We start from the raw sequence: 21,330 nt of genomic DNA on the forward strand, positions 1-21,330 counted from the left end.
TGGGGCAGAAAAGAAATGACCCTGCAGAGGTGTGCTGCTGAGCACCATGCATGGCTTTAATGTTCTCAAACTTCCTCTCAAGTTATGAAGGCCCACGTGTCTCCCATTCCATAGAGAGAGGCAGCAGAAGGCATCTCTTGAGCAGAGACATGGCCCTAGGTATGGGGTTTCCCACCTCTTGAAGGCAAGGGAGATTTCATTCCCTCTGAAATGCAACACCTAGAAAGTGTGTGTGTGTGTGTGTGTGTGTGTGTGTGTGTGTGTGTGTGTGTGTGCGCACACACACACACACACACACACGCGCGTGCAAGCTGAGGGCTCCCTTCTACCCAGTCTTGCCAGTAACCACAGCCTAGTCCCACTTCAGCCATCTCCTCCCCACAGCTTCCTCATTCACATCCCTAAGGGGCCTCCCTGTCCCTGATGAGAAAAGAAAGCTCTGTCCCTTTGACCCCACTGACCCCAAGCACAGAGAGCCTCTCAGCTGGCCTGAGCTGGCAGAGGTGCACTCCAGCTCCCCCCTCGTTAGCCTTGGGTCACAGAGGGAGGCTGGCCAAGATCTGGGCTTGGCTCTTGTGGGAGGTGGAAGGCTTCCTCTTGAACAGGAAGACGGGAACTCCAAGTACCCAGACAGAGGACAGAGCAAGGGAGTGTGGTGCTTGGATGCTGCAGGACCAGGATGTGAATTTGTCTCTCTTGCGTTCCTATTCTGGGTCTGATGGCTCTGTGACCCCAGACTTTGAGCTTCTCTACTGTTCCACCCCCACCCAGCCTTGTCCAAAGTGTGCTAACAAGCACCGTGGGAGAAGCCAGGCTTCAGGTCGCTAATGAAAAACATGCAGCTATGTGGAGCCGGATAGAGGCCTCCCCTGGTTGAGCCAGAACAGCTGGGAGAAGGGAGGAGAAGCCCTTTAGGGCAGCAGCTGCTGTCTGTATTGTCAGCAACCTTCAGATGAAGGGACCAAGGCACTGTGTGGCAGGTCACACTCTAGCAAGTGGCAGAAGTTAGACAGGACCCTAAGCCTGCTGCCTCCAGCTCTGTTCACTCAGCCTTCAGGTTGGTTCCAGCTCTCCAGTTCGTATGGCTCCTCAAGGCCTCTGGGAAAACATGCCGCCTCAGTCCTGGAGTTTCAGCTCTGTCCCTGAATTTGCCAGGGATGGTCACCTTCTGTTAACATGCTTTCCAGTCGTGGATGGTTTAATAATGCTGTAAGTGTCTGAAAAAGAATTGCCTCCAGTAGATGTTAAGCCAATGAGCATAAGGTTTAAGGGCATTGGCCTGGCTCCTTTGTTGGGGGGGGGGGGCAGGGACAAATAAACAAACAAACAAACTCAAGATGTAACCAAGGAAGCTGAGGCCAATGGAAACCTATTAAGCCCCAGGTATTGGGAAACTAGCTTTAGTGCCAAAGGCAATGCCCTGGCTAAATGTGTACATATCTACAAATGACCTTTAGTTCACCTATGGTGTCTTGAGCACCTATTGTGTGTCAAGCACACTCCAGGCCCAGAGATATAAACAGCAATTAATAAGTCATCAATGTGCCTGAGTTCACGGGGCTGGCATGCGAGCATGGGCGGCAAGGAAAAGCCAAGGAACAGAGCAGTGTGAGAGCTTACCCAGGGTTCTGGAGGATCTTAGGGGTTGAGAGCAAGAAACTACATTAGGAAACAGCAGAGCCGGATGCGTGGGCACCAGGATGTGGAGGCAGTAGGAGCTGGAGCGTGGACCAGAGAGGGTGGCAAAGGCTGAGAGGTAGCATCTAAGGGGTGGGACCAGGGGCTTGTGGGGGGGGGGGCAGTAGACATGGAATGGAGGCCACAGAAGGACTAGGGACTATCCTCTAAATGTGAGGTATTGGAGGGGCTGCATATTCTTGTTTAATTTTGGCCAAAAGCCTGCATCAGTCTTCCAGGGAGGGAACAGCTGAGGCCTAAGGGAAGAGGTGGCTTGCCCAATGAGATGCGACAAAGTCACTATTTTAGCACAAACCTAAAGCTACCCACACTGCCTACCCACTGTGGTCTGCCCAACCTGAGGATGTCCCTGGCTTCCAGCATCATGCTCTATACCTGAGCATCTAGGTGTGCTGTTCTGTCATTTTTGTCTTCCTGGCTGAGCCTCGGGCGGAACATAACTTGGTGGAATGCGATTTGAGGGTTCGTTCAGAACATCCTGTCTCCCATATAATTGCAAGTAGTTACATTCTTGGTTACTAGGCAGCCAGGTGCAATCCAGTGCAGGGGGGTTGGAGATGGGGGGGATGACTCATCCCAGGCACCCACCCTTCTTTGCCTATGTGCTTCAAGATACAGCCCCTCCTAGACAAGCAAAGGAACCCACCCCGCCCCCCCACCAGGCAAAATAGATGCAAGCAGAAAAGGTAAATACTTCAAATCAAATGGCTTCTTCCCCAAGGGTTTCCTCTAAAAATAATAAGAAAAGCTCTTCGTGGCCATCATAGTGGTCGATGTTTTTGACCAGAAACCAAACACTGTTCCCAGCAGGTTCACATATGTGATGGGTGCATCTTTTCCCCCACAATAGCCCTGTGGGGGTGGTACTATTCAACCCCTACTTTATAGATATGAGGAATAAGGCATTGTGGATGTTAGTATGCACAGCCTGTGCACAGCAGGGTGAGGCATCACAGCCCTAATCCAGCATCAGGACCAACAGATACATGGCAGGCCTGGGGCCTGGGTTGAGGACCAGTGAGGAGACATAAAAACCCCTGGGGAATCTTCTCAAGACTAGAGCTAGATCAGTTGACTTGCTGAGGTTGGTGAAAACAGTCCAGGGGACAGTAGACCTGATATGGACTGTGGCAGGTACAATTAAGGAGAGAGAAGGAGGCAGAAAAGGGTGGAGGTGGGTGTCAAGCAGAGTGAAAAGTAAGGAAAAGTAGAAAAAGGGAAGATGCTTCCACAGAAATCAAGATGAGCTACCACCAGCTCACCATTTGAGGCTTAGCACCTCCAAGCAGGTGAGGGACAGTTCTCTGTACCCTTTGTAGACAAGATATACGTAAAGCTCTGGATACAGCAGCTATAAAATGTTTACTTGAATATGTGATCAAAGAAGAATGGAAAGGGGGAATGGGAGGAAGGAAGGAGTGGGGAAGTGGAAGTTAGTTGTGATCCCTTGGGGAGGGGAGCCCTGACTACACAGTGAGTCAGAAGTGGGGCGGGAGGAAGGCTCCTCATTGAGGGTCCATTGTAGAAATAGACAAGAGAGAAAGGTTTAGAGTCTGAATTTAAGTGTGACCTCAAGAACAAAGAAAGGACAAATCCAAAAACACCAAGGAGGCTGATCTTTATAGCCAGCCAGAGGAGGAGCAGATGTGCAAGAAACAGTGAGTTTGGCTGACAGGCATGTCCAAAACCACAATAAAAGGCTCTCCTTGTGTGCGCTATGAAATTCTGTCCCCGGTATTGAAAACAAAATAGAGACAGATTGAAAGACATTTCAAGTCTTCCCTTTCTTAACCCACAGAAATGACAGACATCACTAATCAATCCCAGTGCTCAGATCCCATCACAGCTCAACCCTAATAGCAGGTCCTGTGATTCTCCTGCCCTGGGATCTAGACCCAGGCAATCTCTTGTCGGAGCTTGTGATCTAGGTCTCCTTGCAGCCAGAACCCCAAGCCCTGTCTTATAACCCAGAAGGACACAGACATAGTCAACCCAAAGCCCCTTCTCTGCCGAAGAAGGCCACTCATCCCCAGCAGGAATATCACCAAGATGTACTCAGAGGCTTGTGGCTCAGTGGCCATCCAGGGCCCTGGTGTTCTGATCCCAGTGTGGTGCTTCAAGAGAGCCAAGCAGTAGAGCTGGGTGCAGACAGAGGCACCCGTCATCACATCACACGGGCTAGTAAATCTCACGACGAGACTGTGGCTGGTTCCCCACAGAGGCCTAGCGTTTTGTCATTTTGAGGAGGCAGACTTGGTGATGATGGGCCCAGCTCTACCCAGATGTTCTTTCCCCTCAGTCACTATGGCTATTGTATTTGCACAGCCCAGCCCTTCACCGATCCCACAAGAAAAGGAAGTTTCTTGTTTTCTGCCACACTGAACTGCAGACCATGGCACCCAAAGTGAAGAGGGAAGCCCTGGGAGGGTCCGTTGGGGAAATGCACTGGGCATTTTGGTTGCTGACAGAATTCCAGTGAAGCATGGTGAAGCATCACCAGGCATGCTTTGTAAACACTGACCCATGCCCAACAGAGTCTAACATGCACCAATGCAGAGCTGCATGACCATGGAGAATTTAGCAGCCACCTGAGCTCTGTGGAGTGTGACCTCTGCAGTTGAATCAGGGTCTCTACCCTTTAGAGACATGAGGTACTACTGTTCACCAAATGTCATCCTGTGCAGAGCACTGGCTGTTCCACACTGCCTCATAAAGCTCTCTAGAGCCTGAAGAAGCCCCTTGCTTTAAGCCTGGGAAGCCCAGAAAAGGTAGATGACTGTCCCTCACACCACACAGCTGGAAAGTAGAAAGGCCAGTCATTGGATGCTGTGACATGCCACTCAAAGGCCTGAGGACAAAAAAGAGATGCTGTGTTTTCTCTGTGCATGCCCCAGCTGCTCCCATAAAATTTTCACCCAGCCTATGGTCACAGTGGTGCCTCACCAGGCTTCCAAATAAGTGCAGAAAACCAAGGGAGATGGCTCTGGGTGCTTCTGCTCACTGGTATGTGACCCCTTACAACAAAGAGCAGTCACAGCTTGGTAAGTGGGAAAGTGAAGAGGTGGTCACGGGGAGATAGTACCCCGCAAGGGCATTCTGCACACTCTGTTGGCACACAGGCTTCAGCTTAGGAAATCGGTACTTTACACACAAGGAAACCAATGCAACTTGTTGGTGGTCATACAACTAGATGACAGAGCCCAAGTTCTACCCCAGGGCCCTCCAGAGCCTATAGTAGTGGTAAAAATGGGGCATTCAGGGTTCAAAGAAGTTGCCTCTTAAAACAGTAACATTAGAGATCTTGGGACATGGCTCCTTTGGTAAAGTACTTGCCTGGCAGGCACAGAGCCCTGAGTTCAATCCCCAATACAAGATAAGCAGGCTGTGGTGGTGCACACTTACAATCTCAGCACTTGGGAGGTGGAGGCAAGAGAATCAGAAGTTCTAGGTCATCCTCAGCTACTTATCATGTCCAAGGCTAGCCTGGGCTACATGAGACCCTGTCTCCAGGAAAACAAAATGAAACAACAAAGGTGATAGTATGCTGCTTTGAGCAATCCAGGCTGTCCACCCAGGCACATCACATCAGTGAGTTGCCTCTCTCTCTCTCTCTCTCTCTCTCTCTCTCTCTCTGTGTGTGTGTGTGTGTGTGTGTGTGTGTGTCTGTCTGTCTGTCTGTCTGTCTGTCTGTCTCTCTCTCTCTCTCTCTCTCTCTCTCTCTCTGTGTGTGTGTGTGTGTGTGTGTGTGTGTGTCTGTCTGTCTCTCTCTCTCTCTCTCTCTCTCTCTGTGTGTGTGTGTGTGTCTCTCTCTCTCTCTCTCTCTCTCTCTCTCTCTCTCTCTCTCTCTGTCTCTCTGTCTCTCTCTCTCTCTCTCTCTCACACACACACACACACACACACACACACATTTTGCTGCTTTGAACAATCTAGGCTGTCCATCCAGGCACATCAGTGAATTGCCTTCATGACTCTCTCTCTCTCTCTCTCTCTCTCTCTCTCTCTCTCTCTCTCTCTCTCTCTTATTTTTTCTATTTAATTCACACTGTCCTTGAACTCACTGTGTAGCCCAGGCTAGCTTAAAACTCATTTAGCAGGCCTCTTGCCTTGGCTTGCCAAGTGCTGGCATTTGTAGGTGTGAGTCACCATGCCCATCTGCTTTCCCCTTTCTTCTGTGACTCGGTTTCTTCACTCAGAATGTGAAATAACCCCATGCTTTCACAACCTCCCTCATGGAATTCTATCCAGCCATAAGGACCTAAATTCATGCTCACCGGTAGGGGCCATGATTCCGGGCATTAGATCCTGGATTTCAAATGCAGGCAGACCCAGTGGAAACCCAAAGGAAGTGACTTTATACAGCTCCATGCCTCAGTTTCTCCATCTAAAAAACAGTTCACAAGTGAGGTCACAGAGAAGCCATAAGCAGTAAATTGTGCAGTACACACAGAGTAAAAGACAAGGATACTGCGACCATTGTCCAACAGCGTTGGCCAGATATGGACCAGAGCTGACTCTTCTATCTGCCTCACCCACAATGGCCCCGTGAGTACTGTGGACCTGGGAGGCCCCTCAGGAGACTAGGGATGGAGGCAGCTTCTACACCAGCCTCCATGGGGACTCAGTCTCAGCTGGCTGCAGTGAGTTGCCTCACACCTGGCCCCCTAGAGCCCTCAGAATTCTTTCATTTGTGAGAGAGCATCCATTTCCATAGTGTGTCTCCTGGCCTGGTCCTTAAGTCACCATTTGTAAAAGCAAGAAGGGCCTAGTGGCTCTAGAGTTTTCTGGGGCGTTAACATCTGGAGGCCGCAGGCATCTATGTTAAGGCTCAGGCCTCCAATGGGCATCTGTTCAGCAAGCCGGCCCCTGGTCCCCACAACCCTGGGGCTGTGCCTGGAGCCTCTCCTACCCTACTTGTCAGCAAGAACACAAAGCCACTGAGAGTAAGCTCAAGCACAGAGGGATGGCCAGAGGAGACCCCAAGTGTCCCTCCAAATTTCTGTCCCTTTCACAAAGACACCTGTCTTGAAGAAGATGTCACTTTATAGATTCAAGTAGTGTCCCCTCCCCGTCTGGTCTTCCTAGGTGTGTGTGTCTAGGAAAGGCCATCTGTTTACTCCTGTAGTTCAGAACAAAACAGGCCACACTGCCCCTGCCCTCACAGAGCTGACAGTTGGCAAGGGAGCCAAGTATAAGAAAAAAAAAAACACTTGTGTTATTAATGATGTGAATGGAAGGGATTTGGGCGACAAGAAGAGCATTGGAAATGGAGTCCACCCTCACCAAGAGAGGCTCAGAAAAGAGGAGGACATTCCCAGCAGAGGAAACAGCACATGCAAAGGCCCTGTGGCAGGACTGCACTGAGTCGGAGGCTCAGGAAGGAGGCTGGTATCACTGGAGCATAAGGGTGGAGATGGGGCAGTGAGCCGGCAGAGAATGGCAGGGACCAGGCACTGGGTCTTGGATAAGGATTGTGACTTTTAGCTGGATGTGATGGGAGCCACTGGAGTGTAGTTGATAATGGTTTAACGCAGTGCACTGCCCGCTGTGAAAACACAGACTGAGTGTGGGAGCAGAGGCAGCACTTATCCAGGGCGGCAATGACGGTGACCTCACTGGCTGTGGGAGCCAGGCAGGAATAGTATGGCCAGAGATGAGGTTTTTCTTTGCACAGAGTTTTGCAAAGTATGTGCATCAGGGTTAAGAGGCTGAAGAGAGCCTGGCGTACCCTGGGATAATGATGGCACACACCTTTAATCCCGGCACTCGGGAGGCAGAAGCAGGCAGATCTTTGAGGGTTCAAGGTCAGCCTGGTCTACATAGTGAGACCCTGCCCCCCTGCCCCTAAAAAAAAAGAAAAAAAGAAAAGAGATGGTAATGAACCAGAAGGAGGGGTGTAGACAAGCTGCAAGGGGGAAGGAGAGGTGATGGGGCCATCCACAAGCACCTGGCAAGTGCCTGGCTTGCCATGCTCTGTCTTCATCTTCATGACTAGGCTGTGAAGTAGGCACCATCCTACCTCTGACACTGAAGTGCTGAAAAGATCCAGTCAGAAACACAAAGATCACAAATATGGCTAAAATATTAACCCAGGAATGTTATCGTCAGGTCCATTTCACCTAAAAGTGACATGGGAAAAAAAAAATCTTTGTTTTCTTCCATGTTGATTTAAAAAAAATAAATTAAACTTTAGTTACTCAGATAAAACATACTCTCCTGTTTCGAGTATCCATTCACATATTCCATGTTCCATTCATGGATTCCAATCAGAGCCCACCACCACAGCCATCCCACTGCCTCCTCCAGGAGTCAGTTCCTCCTTCGTGAGGAGGAGATCCTTGCACACCTCTCGCCACGTACTCGTGTGTGTGCAGGCAACGAAATGTGGCATTTTCTGTATTACACAAATGGAATTGAACTGTACATATTGTTCTAATGCTTGTTTTCACTCACCAGTTTCCCTTGGAGACTTCTATGTGAGTGAACATAAACTGAGCACATTTTTAAATAACTGCCATATAGTATATTGTGGGCTAGATGCACTGCAGTTTATTTAGCCCACTCAGTTTCCAAAGACAGAGGCTCATTTTTCTATAAATGTAGCACTTAAAGGGCTTGTAGGGGTTTTTTTTTCCTCAAAATATAAGGCTTTTATTTATGCTAATGGAAGAACCCACATCACACCGACAACACAAATATTTAGCAACACCCAGCTTGTTGACTACATTGTCCAAATCCCCTTCAGGTGCCTCGGAGCTAGCTCTCATCCTCAACTAAGACTGTAGAGTACAAGCCTGTCTCCAGAGCAGCATGAGAGAGGCAGGGTTCTTGCCTTTGACTTGGGCACTGGGTTCTGATGCAGGCAGCTAGTTCACACGGAAAGAGCAGCCATGGAGCCTCCATGAGGCAGGCTTTCGCTATGTGTCATGGCCATCAGAAGGCAGGCAGCCTTGCTGCCAATTCAGTGTGGTCAGAGCTCAAAGAGGGGAAAAGTAGAACTAAGTTGTCCCTAGCCCCACTTTTACAGAATGGAGAGGCTCAGAGAGAGGCACCCACCTGCCCAGTGTCCATTGTGCAGGGCGCCCCCTCCTGGAGATGTGAGGAAGTGCTGCTAGCCAGGTTTGGGAGCACCCCACCTGTGGGGGTCAGATGGGCAGTGAATTCAGCTTTGGGGGTTCTCTACTTTTCCAAGGGGCATGGACCAGCCACCAGGCTGAATAAAGTGTCTTCTATAAGGTTGACCGAATATGAAACAGAGTTTGTGTATGTACAACAAGGCTTAGTCTGAGGGAGATAGGCACCCAGTAAGTCACACCTCCTTACCTCTCTACCACATGGAGAGGGCTACAGTGGAAGGCAGCCCAGGCCTCTTTTGCAGACAAATCACTTTGCTGAAAGGCCACGTCCCTTCCATGTGTCAGTGCCTCAGTTTCCTCCCCACTGAGTCACCATGGAGCCATGCTGCTACAGCAAGGTAGATCCGAGGGAGGCCTAGAGGAACTCTGGGAGCATGCTGGGCAGATCAGTATCACTTGTGTTTCAGGTGAACAGCAAGTGATTAATTTGCTACTTGTATGTCCCAAATATCATACAGGACATCGCTCACACTAGAGAACTTGTTTGCTATTTATCCTAAATGCCAAGAGGCTGGCTCCCTGTTTCATCTGGGAACTCATACTCCGGCATCTAGCTCTTTCTTAGTACAAATAATTGACATTTTCACAGCATCTAGAGATTCCCACTAGCCAGCCCCACATGCGCCCTACCCATGAGCCCCCTTCCCTGCTCACATAGAACATTCTGGATCCATGAACTGAGATGTTCACCACAGCAGTCCCATCATGGAAGAGCGGCAGTAACTCAGCTTGACTTGGATCAAAGACAGTAGGGGTTTTGAACCAGTGAACCACATGTCTGTGCCTAGAACAGGTTAGAGGTCCATGTACTGCACCATGTCCCTGTGTGTGCACTACACTAGAGGACTTGGCTTACAGAGAAGCTTGTCTGTATTGTGGCCATGCAGTGTCATGTCTGCTGTGAACCCTGAGTTCACAGGCGGGTGCATGTGTGTGTGCATGTGTACGTGTGTGTGTGCACGCGTGTGCATGTGCATATGTGTGTGTATCCACATGCATGTATATATATACCAGGTCTACACACCAGCATATAACCAGTAAACATGCTCACTGCCCTGTGAGCATTTATAATCACTACAGACTCTGGATCCACAGGGTACCCCACTTAAGACTGCCAAGTATCAAGAGGGCATGCTTTCCCACCCTTCCCATCAAGAACCAGGATGTGATCACAGGCTGTACACATACCTGACATGCACACTGGGTAGCAGCTAACTCTGCTACCTAGCATGGCCCTAACAGACCCAGGCCACAGGGAAGGTCCACATGTTTGCAATTTTCCCACAGAGGCTACGCTCACATGGCTTCCGTAAAGTACAGGCTTTCTTTCTACTGTGTTCCAGTGTCTCTGACCAGCCTAGGCACCCACATCCCCATCCATAAAGAAACAGGGGAGGATGGACGGCTTCTTGGGGACCCCCCTCGGGATGCCACAGTGTCCAAAAGATGGTAGCAGCAAGGTCGGGTCTCAATCAGGGTTCAACTTCCAAGGCCAGAGTGTGGCCCAGGGGTTAGCCTGGGCTAACAGTGTGTATGACTGAAGGTAGGAGGTGATGATGGGGGATTGCAGGGAGCGGTGAGAAGCCTAGGTTGTTCTCGCTGTGTAAATCAAGAAAGGCTCCCAGGAGGAGGTGGTAAACTCCCACCAGGGTCTCTGGAGACTAAACATGACAGTCAACAGAGGGAAAAGGTCAGGAGAGGGGGTTCTGGGTAAGAGCCAGTGAGCCAAGACTGAGAGAGCAACTGCAGAGATGAGCAAGGCTTGGGGCCTGGTAGAGAGGGCAGTAAATGTGATGCCTTGAGGCAGAAGGAGGCCTTGGAACAACCTCAGAGAGGCTACAGTAACCCAGGAACAGGGAGGTTGTGAAGGGCTTGGGCATGTGTTCAAAGCAGAACGTGAGGGTGAGTGTCTGACTGCCTACCGCCCTCACCTCCTCTTCCCGGCCCCTTTCTCTCCCTGCTGGAGTTTTGGCTTCCTCCTCCAGTCTTCCTCAGCCCCAAGTGTGGCTCTGTTGTGTTCTCAGCCAGATGCATCTTCTGCACTGACAGTGGCCTCCTGGAGGCTATGAAGCTAAAAGCGGCTTAGAAACCCCAAGAAGTCAGACAGGTCCCACGGAAGCTGGGAACCGTGCAGAGTGAGCACAGAGCTGACTCTGATCTGAACCAGTTGCTGTTCTCATCAGGCCAGCCAGTGACCCAAGGCCTATAGGACTTGTGGGCCCAAGGTCGCCTAGCAGCCATGTTCCTTTTGTCCTGCTTCTACAGGCCAACAGAACCTGCACTCCCCTCTCCTGAGGAAGCTGGCAATGACACAGATAGCAGGCCCACCCAGCGACCTATGCAGCAGGTCCAGGTAGCATCTGAAAACCTTGCATTCCCACGTCCCCGTCCCCACCCTCCCCCAGTTCTTGGGAAAGGCTTCTGTCTGAGGACCACCATACCCCAGCAGCGTGGCAAGATCCCCAGGGAGTTCTTTCTACACTGAGACATGGCCCTGCCCAGTTCAGTCACAAACTTAGGACCCAGGCACTTTAAATGTCCCTAGATGCCGGGTTGGGACCCTGCACCTGCAGGTGGTTACTATGTCGGTGGCTCACAATGATAGTACCAGCAGCCAATGGGCCCTTAGCACAGGAAAGGCAGGTGTTAATTGCCATTCAAATGTCTGCCATAAGGAGAATGAGGCCCAGAAAAGGGAGGCCACCTGCTCAAGGGCACAGAACTAAGAACAGTCCAGGTGTCTTATCCTATTTCATCATTTTAGCCAATTGCTGCAAGTCCCTAGTAGTGGGCTCCTGGGAGCTGCCCATTGGGCTAGCCTCTGGCAAGGGATAGAGCCTGTGGACTCCCACAGGCAGCTGCACCATGAGACTGTCAGTGCCCACCCTGCACACCAGCACAGCTCCTAGAGCTGATATTATCACTGAAGCACCACCAAGGTACAAATGGGGTCCTGACCCAGCCACACCCTTGGGCACACATACAGGCAACCCACAGTCCTCTGCTTGTGCTAGGTCCCACAGCTAGCATCTGAGGCCTCTTGGACACTGTCTAGTTTGAACCACTGTTGTTTTGTTGAATTAAGTAGCAGGGCCCTGAATCTGTCTACATGGTTTCAATTCCCTAGATACCTGGAGGTTGCGGGGTCCAGGCTGCTGTGGACCCATTATCAGATGCAGGCACTATGGGCTGGTAGAAGCTTCCTTAGTCTGCTCCACCCCCACCCCCACCCCAACCACATCAGGCTAGGGAGGGCCTGGTGGCTGCTGGGTTTGTCTCACTGGCCTTCCCCACAGCAGGTCCCTAGGCCTCAGTGTGCAGGTCTGTACAATATGGCCCAGGCACTTGACTATGTACAAAGCTCTGCCAGAGTCTTGGTTCCCAGAGACCTTCAAGGACAGTTGTCCAAGGCCAGCCAAAGAGAGTGTAAAATCTACTCAGAGTCGAACGGCAAGGAAAGATAGGTCCCAGCCACATCTCCTGACCCAGAGGAGTGCTGATACCCTGGTGGGGTTCTGACACCTAAGACAGGTGCACATAGGGCCTGGGCTGGGGTGTAGCTCCAAGGAAAAGCATTTCTCACAACACATGCAAGGTGCTGAGTTTCTAGCATGGCGAGAAAAACTGTGTCCAACATTCCAGGACCGCAATAGGAGTGGTGACAGTGGGGACACGGCAGTCAGTGGAAGTGGTGAGAGTGTGGTTGTTCGTGGTCAGCAGTCGTAGCTGTGGTAATGTGACATTTTGTAGCCCCCAGTTGTTAATGTCACATGGCCTTAGATGGCTCACATTGGCAACTGGAAGCTGAACTCAGCCCATAGGTAAGTTGAATTTGGCCCCAAAACATCTTCAACAGAGATCTCGTATCAAATTCCAGCCTTCTGCTTTATAAAACACTTGGAAGATCTCTCCTCCGGGACCCGCATCCACCCTTGCAAGCACCAATATGCTTTTTGCCTTGGTCACCACTCCTGACTGCCTCCCTCCTCCCTCCTGCCTCCTTCACTTGCCACTAAACTTGTCATCTCACAGCTGTGACGTCCACAGTCCCAGTCCTGAGCTCCTGTTCTCCCGTCTAACCACTCAGGTCTTCACAAAGATAGGGTTCCCAGGTAGTCCTGGGGGTTCCTGAGCAGTGGAATTGGGGTTCTGTTTTTACACATGTGCCTTCTTGCAACCTGGTGTGTGAGTAAAGAAATTGGACATATAGCGTTAGGATTAAGACAGGGTCTAAAACTCATCCATACTTGGTGTACACAAATAAGGGGTGCATCTTCCTCCAGGGAGTTGGAAAACAGGGGATTTTGATTACAAGAATAAAGCCCAGAAAAGCTGGGACGCAAGGCAGAAAGGAAGCCTCAAGACCTCTGAGGTTCCCAGGAGCAGGCAAGGCTGGGTTTGTTTTCTCTGTATGTGGACATCCCAGGTGGGAAGCCCAGCACGGACAATGGGGACAGCGCTTCCATATATGGACCACAGGGCTCACAGGGCCTCAGGGAAGCCCCCATCCTCCACAAAGTAAATGGCACAGCCGGACCCTGACTGCACATTTTTACTACGCAGATGGTAGCTGGGCTGCCCAGGGCATCCCTTGCCTCCCAGAGAGATCACTGCAGGATCCCTGGGTATCAAGTAAGGATGCTCCCTCTCCCTCTGGGCCTTGAGAATGGTCTCATTGTGACCTTTCTCCCTGCTTCTTGTGAAGCCCAGGCCCAGATTACAGCCATGGGCCACACACCTGCTGCCTGTACACCAGGCTCCTTCAAGGCTCAGAAACTATGGACTGATGAATGAGTGGATGATCCTACAGAGGACTAAGACACAACCCAAAAGCCATGTTATATTACCTTCTAGGGGCGGTCCAGCTGGCCCTGTGGGTAAAGGCTCTTGCCACCAAGCCTGCTGACATGAGGTGTGTGGAAACTCAGAGTCAGGAAAAGCACTGGCTGCATGGTTACCTCCACACTCACTGAAGCAGACTACCTCCTGCTGGGGTCACCCTGCGACAGGAATGGCTTCTCTCATGGCTCTGGAGGCCCAAGTCCAAACCAAGCTGGAGTGGTGGCTGGACTCCGCCCTGGGCCCATCGGGAGAGGCCATTCACAGCTTCCTTCAGCTCCTGGTGCCTCTGTGAGGTCCTTGTCTGTAGCTCTGTCACTCAGATCTCCCTACCCATCCTCTTCTGCGACTGTCTACCTGCCTGGGTCAGCATCACCCAAGAAGACACTTATTCTGGACAGAGGGACACATGGATAATCCAAAATGCTCTGGCCTTATTCACATTTCAGGAGAGTGTTTCCCCAAGGCAGGTCACTGGCCAGGTCCTGGGAATTAGGCTTAGATAGTCACGGATGTGGCGACTTTTAAAGGCCTGGCTAAGAGTTTTCAACCCTGTCACTGGGTAACAGCATACCCAGACAGCCAGCCTGGTGATCACCTTCAGTTCATACCCAATAAATTACAGCAGATGGTTAACACCTTAGTATGAAGGAGGCCTTGCGTGGTATGACTCCGCTGAGCTATAGCGGTTTGGGCGGGGCTGGGATGTTTGGAGTCAGGTGTGTGAGATGTTCTTTGGCATGTGTGTTTATGGGATGGATACCACCGTGAATTTGGAACCATCCACATCTCTAGGTTCCTCTCTATTCCTTTAGCCCCCGCCTAGTATGGATCTCTTGGAACACTGGGCTCCTAGGCAAATGCCTGCAAAGTTCCTACAGTGTTTGCACATTCCCTCCTCAGCTCCCAGCACTAGGCGTGCGTCTCTCCTGGCCCCAACCCAACTCATCTGCCCTCTGTCCACAGGTTTGCCAGGCACCGCTCCAGACCTAGAAAAGAGGAAACAGATTTTTGGGCAAAACTTCATACCTCCAAAGAAACCAAAAACCTTCCTGCAGCTGGTGTGGGAAGCACTGCAGGACGTGACGCTCATCATCCTGGAGATCGCAGCCATCATCTCCCTGGGACTGTCCTTCTACCACCCACCCGGAGAAAGCAATGAAGGTAGGGTAACCAACAGCACACGGCACGTAAAAGGGAACATGTGTGTGCAGCGCTCACAGCACTGCACAGAGGGAGCGAGCTTCCCGGGGCCCAGGACACAGAGACCAATACATGCCCAAGACCCCAGTCAACCCATGAGTGCAAGGCTAGGCCAACAGTAGTAATAGCTAAGGTAAACATTTATTAGGCACTTTCAGTATGCCCAGCTCTGGACTTGCATCTACTTTAAAGAAGAGAAAATGGGTATAGTGAGGCAGTTACGCTGCTCTGGGCACTCGGTGCCTAAGTTCATTCTTCTTTTATTCTCACAAAATATCATAGACTACGTGATTTGTAAAGAGGCATGTCTACCATTCTGGAGACTCTCAAGTCCAACAACAAGTTTGGGGCTTGAGCTGCACTATGATGTGATGGGGGCGTTACATAGTAAAGCCAGGCATTTATGCTGGCTCAGCTCTTTCTTTGTCCCAGGTTGGACCCACCCTGTGACTTCGTCTAATCTATGTTGCCTCCCAAAGACCTATATTGGAACCTGGAGGTTAAATGTCCATCATGGGACCACAGTGTCTACCCAGAGAGAGGCCTCAGGCTTGGTTGTGGAGCACGTTACATCATGCTTCCAGGCTTTTTCCGAGGCCATTTCTTTCTGTCACCAGGGGTCAGTTCTCTCTTTCCACCGTGTGGGTTCTTGGGACTGAATTCAGGTCATCAGCTTTAACCACTGAGCCATCTATCAGGCCCAGTCTTCTTTTTTTTTTTCCCCACATGATCTCTTTCCATAGAGGATAGGAGGGAAGGCAAGTAAAAGTGTCAGGCAGAAACAATGGAAGCAAATAAACCAGTTATCATTGCGACTGTGACTCAGATTTAAGCTTGACTTGAGCTTCCTAGCAGCCAGGGCACAAAGGGACGGTGGATGATTTTCAGAGGTCAAGTTATCAACAAGAAGGAAGGTGAAATTTTCTGACAATAGACACTAGGATGGACGTTTCCATAGGGTAGTAAGGCGGATGCACTGTGGACAGCCTTTCTTATGGGTTCAGCAGGTGGTAAGACTGATATACGCCCTCCAGTTTCCATAGCTACCCCAAGTTGGGAGCTGTTATGGCAAAAGCCCATTGCCTCCTCACTTAGTCCACACAGTAACTCTGTAGACAGGTGTGTGTGTGTGTGTGTGTGTGTGTGTGTGTGTGTGTGTGTGTGTGTTTATTTGATTTTGAGACTGTATTTTAATTACATTTCTCCTTTCTTTTTCTTCCCTCCAAATCCTCTCACTCACCCCTCCCAGCTTCCCTTCAAATTTATGGTCTCTCTTTTTATCAACTGTTACTGCATGCATATATGTATGTATACATGCATATATATTCCTAAATATAACCTATTGAGCTCATATAATGTTAATTGTATGCATATTTTCAGGACTGACTATTTGGCACTGGACAACTAATTGGGGTGCTCTCTCCTAGAGAGGCCCACCTCTCCTGCTCCCGATTGTACTCAGTTGTCTGTAGTGCTTTGTGTAAGGTTGAGGGGTCTCATCGGCTTTTCCTTTTGGCAGTTTAGCATGTTTACTGGTGTCACCCTTGTTCAGCTCACCTTTGGGTGGTCGCGTTAACGAGACATTATGAGTCTCCCTCGAAAAGCTGCACTACAGTGATATTACACACTATAGTGACGCTACACAGTCCCATAGCAGAATTCCTGATCCTCTGGATCTTACAGTCTTTCTGCCCCTTCTTCCTAAATGTTCCCTGACCCTCAGGTGTGAGGATATTTGGTCAGTGATCCATTGGGACTGGGCTCCACTACTCTGCATTTTGATTGGCTGTGGTTTTCTGTAATGGTCTCCATCTGTTGCAAAGGGAAGTCATCATTGACGAGGAATAAACACTCCATTTATCAGGCTAGACCTAGGAGAAGTTAGGTGCTATTCATATGGTCCCCTGAGCCATGGAGGATGTGCCAAGGTCACCCACCAAGGGGCTGAAACTCTGTGGCTCTGGCAAAAAAAAAAAAAAAAAAAAAAAAAAAAAAACAAAACAAAACCAGCTCCTCAGGCAGGGCTGGGGCTGAGTCACCATATCATTGGCCTCCCATGGCCCTACTGAACAGGGTAAGATGAGAGCAGCTGGCAGAGGCCAAGGTAGAACATGACAGAGATCCTGAGATGTACCAAGAGAGAACCCATGGCTCCAGGCAGATGGCTGCTGCCATGAACATCTATGATATACATAAACCCAAGACCCAGTGATCACGGCTTTGTGGCTGGAGTGTGGCCCCAGTTGGCCTGGCTCTGCCCCTGCCTCATCTCACTTCTGCTCCAGCCACACTTTGGGTAGAAGATCTGAGCTTCTATGTTAGAATATTGGTATTTTTCTTTTTCTCACTGCCCCTGTGAGACTGGCCAACCTTGAGAGTCATAGGCCCATACTGGGGACTGTCTAGTGCCAAGAATGGGGTACAGGGTCCCTTTGGGTCAAGTAGCAGCCTATTGTCTTGAGTCCCATTGTCCTTGCTGTGGCTTGAGTTGGGGAGAACCTGCTATGTGCTAGGTGTGCCCAGGAGTTGCCATTTTCCTGCCCCTAGGCCTCAGCAGGTGGTGTCAGCAGTGCCCCTCCCCCACTTCCATGGTATTGCATACAAGCAGGCATAGCGTGATCTCAACACTGAGAAGTGGAGGCAGGGGGATCAGGATCCCAAGATCATCTCAACTACATAGGCAGTTTGAGGCCAGGCTGGGCTACATGAAATCCTGTCTCATGAGAAAACTGAAGCTCAGAGAAAGAGTCATTCATTTGAGTTCTAACAGCTGGGACAGAGGTGGGAGCAGAGGGACATTCCGATGGTGGCTTTGAAGCCAGGCTGGCTGGGTGGCACTCTCACTTTCTACTTGCCCTTCCTAGTTAGTAGACCTCTCTGAGAATCCTTAACATCCCCATCTGTGGAAGACATAGAGCAAACACCCTATAAGGTGACTAGGAGAAGCCCTGTGCCTGGAGCACGGCACACAGAGGCACCTGACCAAATGTGTCGCCGTCACCTGATTGCGTGATTACTTAACATAGCTAAGCTATGTGCCAGCTCTTGTCAGGTGGCCTGGGAACCCACTGCCTCCCCTTGTCTCTCTACAGGATGTGCCACAGCCCAGGGTGGGGCAGAGGATGAAGGTGAGGCAGAAGCAGGCTGGATTGAGGGGGCTGCAATCCTGCTGTCAGTCATCTGTGTGGTCCTGGTCACAGCCTTCAATGACTGGAGTAAAGAGAAACAGTTCCGGGGCCTGCAGAGCCGCATTGAGCAGGAGCAGAAGTTCACTGTAGTCCGGGCCGGCCAGGTGGTCCAGATCCCTGTGGCTGAGATCGTGGTCGGGGACATCGCCCAGATCAAATATGGCAAGTGTCCTGCCCATCATTCTAGAGCTGGAGTCTGGGTAGAGGTGGGACAGGACAGGCAGATACAAAGAGCCTAACCCAGGGAATGGGGCGGAGGTTACCTCAAAACTGATTTTTTCCTGTAGCAGACATGACTAATCAATCATGCTCATAGTCTGAAAACAACCTCAGAAGGCTTTCCCAGCACAGCGTCACTAATACTCAGGGTGGGTTTTTGAGACACAATCCATTTCTCATCCATGAACTGACTTCAGAGAGATCTGTCCAGGCTGATGGAAGTTAGCAGGAGTACAAGTAGGTGGGTGAGGATCCCAGGCCAGTCAATTTCTATTTCAGTTGCTATTGAAAAAGCAGGTAGGCTGGCTCCAAAGGGGGGAGGGGGAGGTTGGATAAGGTATGTCCTGGGTCAGTAGACACAGAATGGGAAGATTGGAGTGGGCCTCCTAACTTGGTCCTAGAGGCTCACTTGGTTGGGGTATCCTCAGTCTACCCAAAATATCCTTCTCTGTCATTAAAGACCTCCAAGCCATAAAAAGACTACCAAAAAAAAAAAAAAAAAAAAAAAAAAGAACCGCAGAGCATGCTGGGCCCAGAGACACATGCAGGTCAAAGGTATATGATATGAAGGACATGCCTGCATGGGGTAGGGTAGCTCTGTGTGTCAAGCCCCAGAGTTGTCACTTTAGCTGCCCACTGATCTGCAGGCACCATCTTGGTTCTGCATGCTGGGGCCGAATAGGTACATCTCACATGGATGCCCCAGCTTCTCTGGCCACCTGACTCTGCTTGACTTCCTCCAACCAGGTGACCTCCTTCCCGCCGACGGCCTCTTCATCCAGGGCAATGACCTCAAGATCGATGAAAGCTCGCTCACAGGGGAGTCTGACCAGGTGCGCAAGTCTGTGGATAAGGACCCCATGCTGCTGTCAGGTAAGCTGAAGCCTACAGTGCCCCTGAGGCCAGTTTCCCACTGGCCACGGGGAGGCTGGTGTGGTTCCTGGCTAGGGGGTCACTGACAGTTCCCCTGTGAGCGCTCCACCCTTTTCCAAGCAAGCTCACATTACACCCGCCATGCATGAACCATGGCCAGGCCTGGCGCTACCTCGACAAACATCACAGGGCGTCCTACCCCTGCAACATAGCTTCTACTGACTTGGTTTCCAACAAAGCAATAGTATTTCTGGACACCCACGCTGCACCAGGCTCTGTGACAGGGGAGGCCGTGAGAGGGCGCCAGCCTTGCCACTCCTGGGGACGAGCTGACAGAGCAGGAAGGAAAGCAAGTGCAAAGGGCCAGAGGCAGGACCACCCTGGAGCCAGGGATAGAAGGGGGTAGATGTATGGATCCTGGTAGCCGGGAATCTGGACCTTATTCTGAGTAGGATGGGATTCCTCAGATGGTGTCGCCTAATGACTGGCATTTTTCTGTCTGCCATGGGAACAAGATATGGGCTGAGGGGGAAACCAGCTCTGTGAAATCCTTCCCTACAGAGGCCTCATTCCCTGACCATGCTGTTGTGATCTCCAGCCCAAAGTAGATTGGGAATGCCCCCCCCCCAAGCAGATAACACCACAGGAGAGATATGAAACAGTATGCAAAAACCAAGTAGGAAGCAGAGAGGCCAGAGAAGGTCATATTGAGCTGGGGTTTAGAGGGTGAATAGGAGCTTGCTTGGTCCCTTTCCCTGCAGGCGAGTGGGATGCCCTGCCAATACAAAAGAAAGATCCGAGAGTTTTTCAAGTAATGGAAAGGTTGAAGTGCTTGCTTATCTAGAGTTTATCGCTGTGTGTCTTAGTCAGGGTTGCCATTGCTGTGATGTAATAACATGGCCAAAAACAACTTGGGGACAAAACGGGTTATTTCACTCGCTGTTCCATATAACAATTTATCAGCAAACACAGTTAGGAAGCCAAAGAGGCCAGGGTCCTGATGCACTGGGCCATGGATAGGCACTGCTTTCTAGCTTCCTTCCCATGATTTACTCAACCTGTATTTCTATAGAACTCAGGACCACCTGCCCAGGGGTGATACCACCTACAACAGGCTAGGCCCTCCCCCATCAATCACTAATTAAGAAATGCCCTCCAAGCTTGCCTACAGCCCAAGATCATGATGTCATTTTCTCAACTGGGATTCCATCCTCTCAGCTGACTCTAGACTGTGTCAAGTTGACATAAAACTAGCCAGAACACCCCTACATCTATTAAGCACCTACTGTATTCCGGTGGCTAATGGGACAGACAGGTCTGTGCTGGTGAGGGCGGCAGTCCGGGAATGAACACACAAGCAAACAGCAAGGTGATCTCCAGGACAGTAGATCAGAGACACAAGATTGCAGTGAGAAGTGACCCTGAGGCCGGGAAGACTCTCAGCAAGTCAGGGACCACCTGACTTATGAGGTTACATTAGATCAGTGATTCTCAACCTTTCCGATGCTGTGGCCCTTTATTACAGTTCCTCATGTTGCGATGATCCCCAACCATAAAATTATTTTCACTGCAGCCTCACAACTATAATTTTGCCATTGTTATGAATCACAATGTAAATATTTTTGGAGATAGAAGTTTGCCAAGGAGGTCACGACCCGCAAATGGAGAGCCGCTGCTTTAGAGCTAAAATCAGAACACTGAGAACTGCATTCTGGGCAGAGAAATAGCAAGTGCAAAGGCCCTGGCGTCTTTGTGAGGGGTCATGGAGGATCTCGAATGCCCTCTGGGAGCACAGGGTCATGTGATAGGTCAGAAGGTAGTCCCAGCCCCATTGGCCCTGGTTCTGGCCTCTGAGCTACAGGAGTTGACAGGCGGGCACCCAACCTTGGGGGAAAGAGTGCAGTGGTTTCCATGGGAGGCCAGGGCCTGAGTAGATGGCAGTAAGTCTCCAGACAGCATGGAGAAAGATGCTGGCAGAAGCCTGTTGGAGATGGCATCCAGAGTCACTAGTTAACAGTGTCACAAGCCAACCAAGGAGGACTGCAGGGCACAGAGAGATCCCAGAATGATAGAGTTGCTTGGGAATCTGGCCATCACCTGTTTAGGAAGACTCACAGGGTCTTGGGTCCCTCACAGAGGCAGGAGGCCCAGGGGAAGACAGGAGGTTGTTCCAAGGA

The 21,330-nt window shown here is 50.6% G+C and overlaps 1 protein-coding gene across 11 annotated transcripts in view; it reads left to right on the plus strand.

The window, feature by feature from the left end:
• ATP2B2 (ATPase plasma membrane Ca2+ transporting 2) overlaps nucleotides 1-21,330 on the plus strand; it is a 298,195-nt gene that overhangs the window by 206,150 nt on the left and 70,715 nt on the right. For all 11 annotated transcript variants that reach the window (XM_084766143.1, XM_084766141.1, XM_084766146.1 and 8 more), the window contains 3 exons: nucleotides 14,637-14,834; nucleotides 17,966-18,223; nucleotides 19,028-19,153. In XM_084766143.1, the coding sequence (XP_084622269.1) occupies nucleotides 14,637-14,834; nucleotides 17,966-18,223; nucleotides 19,028-19,153 (582 nt within the window). The remainder of the gene's footprint in view (nucleotides 1-14,636; nucleotides 14,835-17,965; nucleotides 18,224-19,027; nucleotides 19,154-21,330) is intronic.

Source organism: Acomys minous (assembly GCF_964271855.1).
Source record: "Acomys minous genome assembly, chromosome: 17".
Taxonomy (NCBI): domain Eukaryota; kingdom Metazoa; phylum Chordata; class Mammalia; order Rodentia; family Muridae; genus Acomys; species Acomys minous.